We start from the raw sequence: 9,218 nt of genomic DNA on the forward strand, positions 1-9,218 counted from the left end.
CTCCTCCTCCTCCTCTTCCTCCTCCTCCATGGGTCTGTACCTCTTACCTGAGTCCAAGCAGTTTATCCTAACTGAGGATTCCAGAATGTCCAATCCAGTCCCTACGTACAAGACTACTAGAGAACGGCCCCAGCCTCCTGCCCAGGGCTCCAGGCACTGTAGATCTTCCATCCGTTCTCTCCATGGCTAAGAGGTACCAAAGACCTATTTTCTGCCTCCTGCTTAACTTTTCAGATTCAGTCACTGCTGCTAAGACAACAAGTGAACATGTCTGTCCTTTCCCACAAGGTTTCTACCAAGCTTCATTCCCCCCAACCACTGTCTATCAAAAGCTGCTTGTCCACAGGGACTGCATAGCTAGTCACACCCATCTATAGTCCCCTCTATGCTCAAGTCATGCATTCTCCCTGCTCTGTGACAGCCAATGAGGAGGAGGAGCCCAGGTTCCCAACCACTGCCCTATAGTTCACTGGCATACTCCTGGGTGTTACAACAATAATCACATTGGACACAGAAGGTGTTGCCCAGGCCCAAGTGAAGCGCCATCTCCAGCAGCCATAGGGCTAGGCTACACGGACCACAAAAATCACACTGAGATTTAGCAACACCTGAGGTATCAGGCTCCTTGATGAGTGAACTCTCACTCCAGAACACAGGGCAGCACCAGTGCCGTAGCTAACACTCCCATCAGGTCCCTCAGGCAGACAGAAATCTTATTGGCAGTTAATATATAAACACTTTCCTTTTCAAAATCTGTCTGCTAGCAACTAAGCATTACTTCAACTACACGGTCTGTTAACTTCCAGAATCAACCCCCACAACTTAAACAAGAGCATGAATCCCAGTACTCAAGGCTCCCCAACCAGACTTGACAACACAGAACAGCAAGGCAAAGAAAGCTGCTCATCCCTGTCACATACGGATTCCACAGACATCTACTCAGGACCAGCTGGTCCCTGTTGTCCATGATTCTCTACACACAAGGCCACCAAGCCAACTGAATGCTTCCACCAAAGCCACAGATAACTCTGGATCCCACAGCAGTGTGCAGACATTCCATAACTAGAAACTGCACCATCCACACCAGCAATCTATCCCTTCTTCTGGCAGCCCTGCAGGAACAGTGTGCACTGTATTCAATGCTGAGTTTTAACATGGGGTACATACAGCAGGGATAGCACATGGCTGCTGTAGCCAGTGACGTCCCCCTGGCAGTGCTGATCTGGCCCAGAGTAATCACCAGCACATTGACTCTGTACTCAAAGCTCCTAGTTAAAAGATTAATGAATAAAAAGTCTAAGAGCTCAAGCTTGTCCCACAGGTTTATCATGGCCCCATTCCATGTGTCCCTCAGACTTCAACTGCCTGAACACTTCAACCTTAAGATCAGCATGGAAGGCCTCCTGACAAACAGCTTTCCCCTTGTACAAGCAAGCCGGGCATGTCCCCTGTCCAGGACAGCTAGATCCTGTTTTGTTCCTCAGATGTTAGCCTTCTGGGGATGTTTCCTCTAATGGAAACACCCTACATGGTATAATACACAAAAATGTTGTTTAATTACAATTTAACTGAAACTGCTTTTTTTTCTATTAAGATATGCCTTCCTAGGTGTGAAAAATCTATGATCCTTCTCCAAAAAAAAAGTCACAGAATTTTTTTTTTTTAATTGCTCATGAGGTCTCAGGGTCCTAGCTGGTCTAGAACTTACTCTATACATCAGGCTGGCCTCTGAACTCAGAGCTCTACCTGCCTCTGCCTCTGCCTCTGCCTCTGAGATGTGTAATTGCATCCAACCAAAACATCCTCTTTGGGAAGAATATGCTGAACTACGTAATGTCTTGAGTTCAGAGTTCTGTTCCAACATGCATATAGCAATTTCACAGTTCTGTGTCTGTTGTTCACACCAGAATTGAGCAGTACCCCCCTGTTGCCTGTCTGGAGCTCAGTCTCTTTAAGAGGTCCTAAATTCCACCCTCACTGCTCTGCCTCAGAACAAACTGTCAGGCTCTTTCCTTCTCCACTCATCTTTCTTCTCAGTTAAAAGGAAAGTGCTTCTTTCCTGCATCTTAAACACTGGCCAGTAGCAATGCTATGCACGAGTCTCAGGTAACAGCAATATGCTTCCTTTGAAGTGGCCTCAGCAGTACACAGCACCAGATCTAGTCTTCCAATAGCACTGCTCTTTCTCAATTGAGATACAAAAGGAGGACCTTCAATCCTGGAAAAGCAAGGTTTCTCTTCCAAGAGCAAGCTCCTGCAATATCGTGAGCTGTCCTGCCTAGCCCTTCTCCCAGCTCACTCTTTAGGACAAAGTGTACAGGTCACTCACTAGGTGGTTGGACCAAGGGTCCTACTGGGCCAGTTCTAGCAATGACAAGAGGAGCCTGAGAAGGGCTCCCATGAGAACCAGGAAATGGCAATTATGGGACTCACCACAGAATGCAAACAATAACAGGATCCTGGATGCATCTGTTTGCCAAAGGTCCCATGAGCAATGTTCCTTAAAGAATACATAGAGCCCCCAACAGAGGCAGAAAATTGCCATGTACGGGGCATTCGGCTTTTAGAAAATGAGGAGAAAACGTGTCACACACTGAGGAATAAAACCTTTACTGTGTGGACCAATCAAACTTGTTACCTAACGGCAAGGCCAAGGGTGTTTGTGAGTTTACCAGGACACACTAGAAGGATGTAAGGCCAGGAGAACTCTGGTGTTGACCCTAGCTTCTACTGGTTGCTTAGCATAACCATATAAAAGAAGCAACCAGACAAGGGGAAAGTGGGTTACAAGATTGTCACCAACTGTTAAAATTGTAAGACTAAATTTAACATGGCATAAACATACTGAAACCATGTCATTCTGATGAATAGGGCAAAGTCACATCTACTAAGACAGGGGAAAAAATGCAAACTATAGTGACATCGGTCTTGTGTTAATGTTTTCAAATTCTTATTTGGATGGGGCAGAAAAAATATACAGGGAGATCCTAAGTCAAGCTGCTAATAGCAGTGGCAGAGGTAGGTCTTAATCTTCTTTCCATTTCATGGAGTTGAAATGTGGTGATGCCAAGGCAAGTGGAATAAAGGGTGCTGTGCTTCTCCAAGCACGCCACAGTTGGATGCACCACACAATCGCCTCCCTCCCTCCACACAATCACCTGCTCATTGCGTGGCTCACACTGGGCAGACAGCCTCTTCTGTACTTCCTCCCTTCCTCCCTCTCCACCCTAACATCTCAGCTATCCAGCTCTTTCCCCAGAAGTCACTCATTGCTGCCAGAATAAGACAGTGTCCACTGAAGATGACCCACAGGAAGGTCTGAGGTGGATGGAGAGTCAGTCTGGGAACAGGCCTGTGTACTTCAGACTCCTTCCCACCCTGCACAGCCCAGGGCTGGGTGGTACTCTAGCCATTTTTCCTTTCCTAACTCCAGCCAGCAGGAGGGCTTAGGGGCAGAGGTGCTGACAAGGCCTAACCACCTGAGCTTGATCCCCAGGTGCTCTAAGATGCCAGGAAAACCAACTCCAACTAGCTGTCCTCTGACCTACGTAGACAAGGTAAAAACAATTTCAGGGTGTCTAATCATCTAATACTCTGCCTCAATTAACAAAATACAACTAAGTTATTTCTTATTCCCACCATAGAAGCTACCTTCAACACAGTATCAGATCTAAACTATTCCTTCTAAGTCTTTCAAGCTCAAGTTAAAAGAAAAGCTCCTTCTCTTCCTTTAAGCTTGTAAATGAAGTGCCAAACTACAGCAGACAGCACACACCAAAACATCCTTTCAAAGGGCATCAAAAAAAGCCTAGCAGGAATGTCCAGTGACCAAGAGTTCTGTGACCTTCAAAACGTACAAGCTCGTCATTACTACAGAGCATCATTTAAGCCTGTCAAGAGACCCCCATGCCCGTGAGGTATGCATGGTCCTCCTACCCCAGCATGCTTACCTTCCTCTGCTGTGTCTGGTGCCAGTGGAGCAGCCTCATCTTCAAAGCCTCCCGTGCCTGCCCCTGTGGGCGGAGACTGGCTGTGCTGCTGGCTCAGCTTGTTTCGGAGAAGAGCAATCTCTTTTTTGAGTAGCTTTGCCCGTTTACTCCGTGAGCCGCTGGATTTCATGGAGCAGGTCAGGTCCAACTTCTCCAGAAGTTCTCTCAGCTGCTCCTCCAAGCTCATGTGGGCCCTGTTGGCTGGGTCCAGCAACCTGTCCACTGAAGCAAAAACATGCTTCATTAGCCACATGATTCGTGGGCACCTCTTATAACAACACATCGGCCCTAACTATTCCTGGGCCTGCCCACAGCCAAAGCGTAGGCCTCACATTCATTTAATCTTTGTTTTGTTTGTTTGGCTTTTTGGGTTTGTTTTTGAGACAGTGTTTCTCTGGGTAACCCTGGCTGTACTGTAACTCATTTTGTAACAGGCTGACCTTGAACTCAGAGATCCGCCTGCCCCTGCCTCCCAAGTGTTCCAATTTTCACCATTTGGTGCCATACATACTCCCCTCTACCCTGATTCTGAAACCATGACAAGGCTGTTGCCACAAAGAGAAAAAAAAAAAAAAAAAAGACACTCCTTCAGTGAGCAGGATACAAAGGACTAGTGTGGTCATAGCAGAGATGTGGGTAACACACGTGGCCTTTCCTGGAATAGGACCCAACTCAGTCCTGCTCTGTAAACAGTGAGGGGCACAAAGACCACCAGACATGTATGAGTGAGTGCACCAACGTAGACATAAGATGGACTGCTGACAGATGCTGAGTGTGTAAATATGTTCACGTGGACTGTTTATACATCTCGAACATCATCCTAGCTCAAGTTCTTGCACATACATTGCCATGACCAAGGAAACTAGGCTGCAGAGTCCACAGGTCTCCCTAAACTCTAGGAACATTGACTACAGAACTTAAATTAGTGAAATAGCCAAAGAATTATTTAATCTATGTGAAGATAAAACCAAAGGAATAGCAAGGCCAGCAGAGACAGACACCTAGCATGAATGAGCCCTGCCCAGACCTGGTAGCTGGCCTAGGAGAATCAGAAGTGCCCATCTAAAGAACAGCACTAACGAGCAGTGGGACGTGGCAAACACTGTCACAACAAAAAACACCAACTTCTCAAGCCTCCTTTCTTCTGTTCTTTGCTTGCCGAGTCCAGGCTGGCCTCAAACTTGTAATCCTCCCTCCTCAGCCTTCTGAGTGCTAGACCTGCAGGCCCTGCTGGTTGGCTTCCTTTTCCACAGGGCCAGCCAGTATTGTGGTTTGTATGCTGGGCTCAGGGAGTGGCACTGCTAGGAGACGCCTTGTTGGAGTAGGTGTGGCCTTGTCGGTGTGGGCTGCTAGCTGCCTGGAGTCAGTATGCTGCTAGCAGCCTTCGGAAGATGTGCAACTCTCAGCTCCTCCTGCACCATGCCCGTCTGGATGCTGCCATGTTCCCACCTTGATAATGGACTGAGCTTCAGAACCTGTAAGCCGGCCCCAATTAAATGTTGTCCTTTTAAGAGTTGCCTTGGTCATGGTGTCTGCTCACAGCAGAAAAACCCTAAGATGGCACCAGGGCCTGGGATACTGCTGTGATAGGCTTGACCGTGGTTTTGCTTTTAAGAATGCAGGTTGGGAAACTTTGGATTTGGAAAGCCATGTAATGTTTCAAGTGGAACTTAATGATCTATCCTAGTAGGAATATGGAACACTTTGTTGCTGTGAGTAATCTGGACTGTGTAGACCCAGTGCAAGAGGTTTCAGTGAAGAATTTCAGTATGTGGCCTAGAGACTTGTTTTTGTAGTTCGGTGAAGAAGTAGCTATTTTTTGCCCTTGGCTGAAGAGTCTGCCAGAGGCTAAGGAGGTTCAGGTTAATTACAATGTCAAAGGAAGCCTCAGAATCGCCCATCTTAAGACTTTGTTCTCAAGAAGAGCATTTTGAATAAGCATAGCATGGTTAGAAGGAAACCAGGAAGTGAATGGAGCAGTGTTCAAGAATATAAATTTAAATTAAGGGAGTAGTGACCTTGGGGCAAGATCCCACCCAGCTAAATTTTGGTCCACACTGGGCAGAACAAGCTTTTAATTCCTGGAGGCAAAGGCAAGCAGATCTCTACATACAAGGACAGATCAAATTGTAGGTGAAGAAAAGTTTAAATCCAGGCGTGCTGGTACACACCTTTAATCTCAGGAGTCAGGCATGCATATCTCAGAGTTCAGAGCAAGATTCTGATGCACCAGGCTTAACCCTGAAGGACTATGAAAGCAGGAAGCTAGTGATAACACAACAGAACAAGGGGCCACGTTCCAGCCCCAGCAAGCAGCTTCGGCCATATAATCATGAGAAAGACTACTGGGACAGTTGATGCTGGTTAGCTGGAGCTTCTAAGAAATTAGCGTGATTAAGAAGAGACCAGCAGGGCTGGAGAGATGGCTCAGAGGTTAAGAGCACTGACTGCTCTTCCAGAGGTCCTGAGTTCAATTCCCAGCAACCACATGGTGGATCACAACCATCTGTAACAAGGGCCCAATACCCTGTTTTGGTGTGTCTGAAGGTAACAGTGTACTCATATAAATAAATCGTGACGAACACCAGCATCACAGAGATGAAATCTTCTGGAAAGTGTTTTCTGAGAGCACAGAGGCTATGTTTCAGAGATAGTCAAGGTTGCACCTCGTGCTGCAGCTATACTTGGTAATGTGTAAGAGTCTCCCAGGTGGTACTGGTTTTGAAGGCATGGAGAGGTCATGAAGAGCAGCTGAGGCTTGGCACTTTGAGAGGCCACAGAAGACCATTGATGAAGGTGCAGCCTCGGTTGCAGTTGATGCCCAGGACTGAAAGGGTCATGCAAAGGAGTTGAGACTTAGCATGATTAAGAAAGCCTATGAGAGGGGGCTGGTGAGATGGCTCAGTGGGTAAGAGCACCCGACTGCTCTTCCAAAAGTCCAGAGTTCACATCCCAGCAACCACATGGTGGCTCACAACCATCTGTAACAAGATCTGACACCCTCTCCTGGAGTGTCTAAGCTACAGTGTACTTACATATAATAAATAAATAAAACTAAAAAAAAAAGAAAGCCTATGAGAGGCTATTGGTAAAGCCTCGTTAGAACGGAGGACCCCAGTGTACTGGAGGTGCCAGTACCATGGGATGACTGCCAAGAACAGTGGTAGTGGAGTGGGTCAACCTGGGCTTGGAGTGCTCCAGAGGGCACAGCTGGAGAAGGCCCCCACTTTGGAGGAGCCCAGATTATGCATGGATCCCAGACATTGAAACAAGAAGCTGCCTTGGAGATACCAGAGCGATGATGGCGCTATCTGCTAAGGAAAGCTGCTATGCTACCAGGGAGTGGAACCAGCCCAGGAGAAAGAAGTTTGCTGCAGTCAACAAAGATGAAAAAGGAATAGAAGATCTGAAGACTGCTTTGACATCAGACATGGAGATGCAGAGCCCAGCTGGCTTCCTGTCTTCCTCTGGGGAATTACAGTTAAGTGATTGGACGAATATTGCTGAGACTGCTATAGACTGGGGGCTTTTGAAGTCGGACTAAATGTATTTTGCATTGTGCTATGTTTAGGTATGGCTCCCACAGGTTTATGTTTGGACAAGCCTGTGAGGGCCGGGGGTGGAATGTAATGATTGTATATTATTTGCTTAGCTCAGGGAGTGGCACTTTTGGGAGGTATGGCCTTGTGGGTGTGGGCTCCTAGCTGCCTGGGAGCCAGTATGCTGCTAGCAGCCTTCAGATGAAGATGTAGAATTCTTAGCTCCTCCTGCACCATGTCTGCCTGGATGCTGCCATGTTCCCGCCTTGATAATGGACTGAACTTCAGAACCTGTAAGCCAGCCCCAACTAAATGTTGTCCTTGTAAGAGTTGCCTTGGTCATAGTGTCTGCTCACAGCAGAAAAACCCTATCTAAGACAAGTATCTTCATTATTGCAGGCTCAAGACAGTGGCAGAGTACCAAGAGTGATCAGTACTCTGCCACAGATCATGCTTTCGACTGCAATCACTGAGGAAGAAATAAATTTGTACTTTTCATCATTACTTTCCTTTTTGGCAAAAAGTCTGGCACAGAAATTTATTTAGCAATGGCAAAGTCAGTTTCCAGGAATCTCAACTGTGAGGCCTCAGAGCCCTGTCCATCTACGGCACGAGAATCAGAAGCTGTGGGGTCAAAGACTCCCAGATGTCACTGGGCAACTCTGCTTCTAAGAGCAGCCAATACCATCCAAAGCACAGTCACAGGCACAACAGATGAGGCTGGAGCCCTACCCCTGCCTCCCACACACGTTGGAGAAAAGAACAGGGGTGCAGGTGAAGGTCTGAGAGTCACTCTGTAATCCTGATGGCTATAAGGCTCAGCTCCTGCTGGGAGGAACCATCTTAGCACAAGATCTAATCTTGCTGGACCTTGTCACCCACGTGTGTGCACGCATATCTATTTTTCAAAACAAGGTCTCATGTAACCCAGGGTAGCCTTAATTCACTATATAGCCAATATGACCTTTAAATTCTAATCTTTGTATCAACATACCCAGTTTATGCTGTGTTGACACTGAACCCCAAAATGCTGTGCATGCGAAGAAACACTACTAAGTCACACTCTGGCCTGCCTGCTTTACTTTCTAATTATACTTTTTGGATCAGTTTTGGTTTTTAGGCAGGGTCTCAGGGTGTATGTAACTCACTAGCCTGGAAATCACTCTAGTTTAGACTGGCCTTGAATTTGTGGTGAACTTCCTGTCTTGTGGTACTACATCCTATCTTGAGAAAAAAAGAATTCAATCCTATCCTGTATGCCCTGGAGATACCTGAGTACTAAATAGTTTCTCTGGCCCAGATACACAGGAGCCCAGAAGTCAGGAGCCTCCAAGGGCTCTGACCTCACGAGTCAGGCTGCAGTGACCAGTTAGCTGGTCATCCAGAGAAGGAAAAGCACTGGATCAAAGGTAAGTCCATACAATTCCACCATTTTCCTGGACTGTCAATAGCAGGAGAAAAAGTAGGTCAAATCAGAAACATAGTAGCTTGGGTTTTGGTAACAATTGTGAATACAAGTTCCAAGGTTGACCACCAAACCCCATTCACCTATTGTAGACATTTACCTACAGAATAAACAATTAAGAGGCAAGAAGCTTGATTGGCCAGGTGTGGTAGTGCACGCCTTTAATCCCAGCACTCGAGAGGCAGAGGCAGGCAGATTTCTGAGTTCAAGGCCAGCCTGGTCTAC

General features: G+C 46.9%; 1 protein-coding gene across 3 annotated transcripts in view; it reads right to left on the reverse strand.

Moving 5' to 3' along the window:
• Brd1 (bromodomain containing 1) overlaps nucleotides 1–9,218 on the reverse strand; it is a 50,062-nt gene that overhangs the window by 17,327 nt on the left and 23,517 nt on the right. For all 3 annotated transcript variants that reach the window (XR_003845455.1, XM_029547894.1, XM_021216382.1), the window contains exon 7: nucleotides 3,951–4,211. Coding sequence is in view for 2 of the 3 variants with exons in the window: in XM_029547894.1 (XP_029403754.1) it covers nucleotides 3,951–4,211 (261 nt within the window). In the remaining variant the exon portion in view is untranslated. The remainder of the gene's footprint in view (nucleotides 1–3,950; nucleotides 4,212–9,218) is intronic.

The sequence above is a fragment of the Mus pahari genome, chromosome 17 (assembly GCF_900095145.1).
Source record: "Mus pahari chromosome 17, PAHARI_EIJ_v1.1, whole genome shotgun sequence".
NCBI lineage: Eukaryota > Metazoa > Chordata > Mammalia > Rodentia > Muridae > Mus > Mus pahari.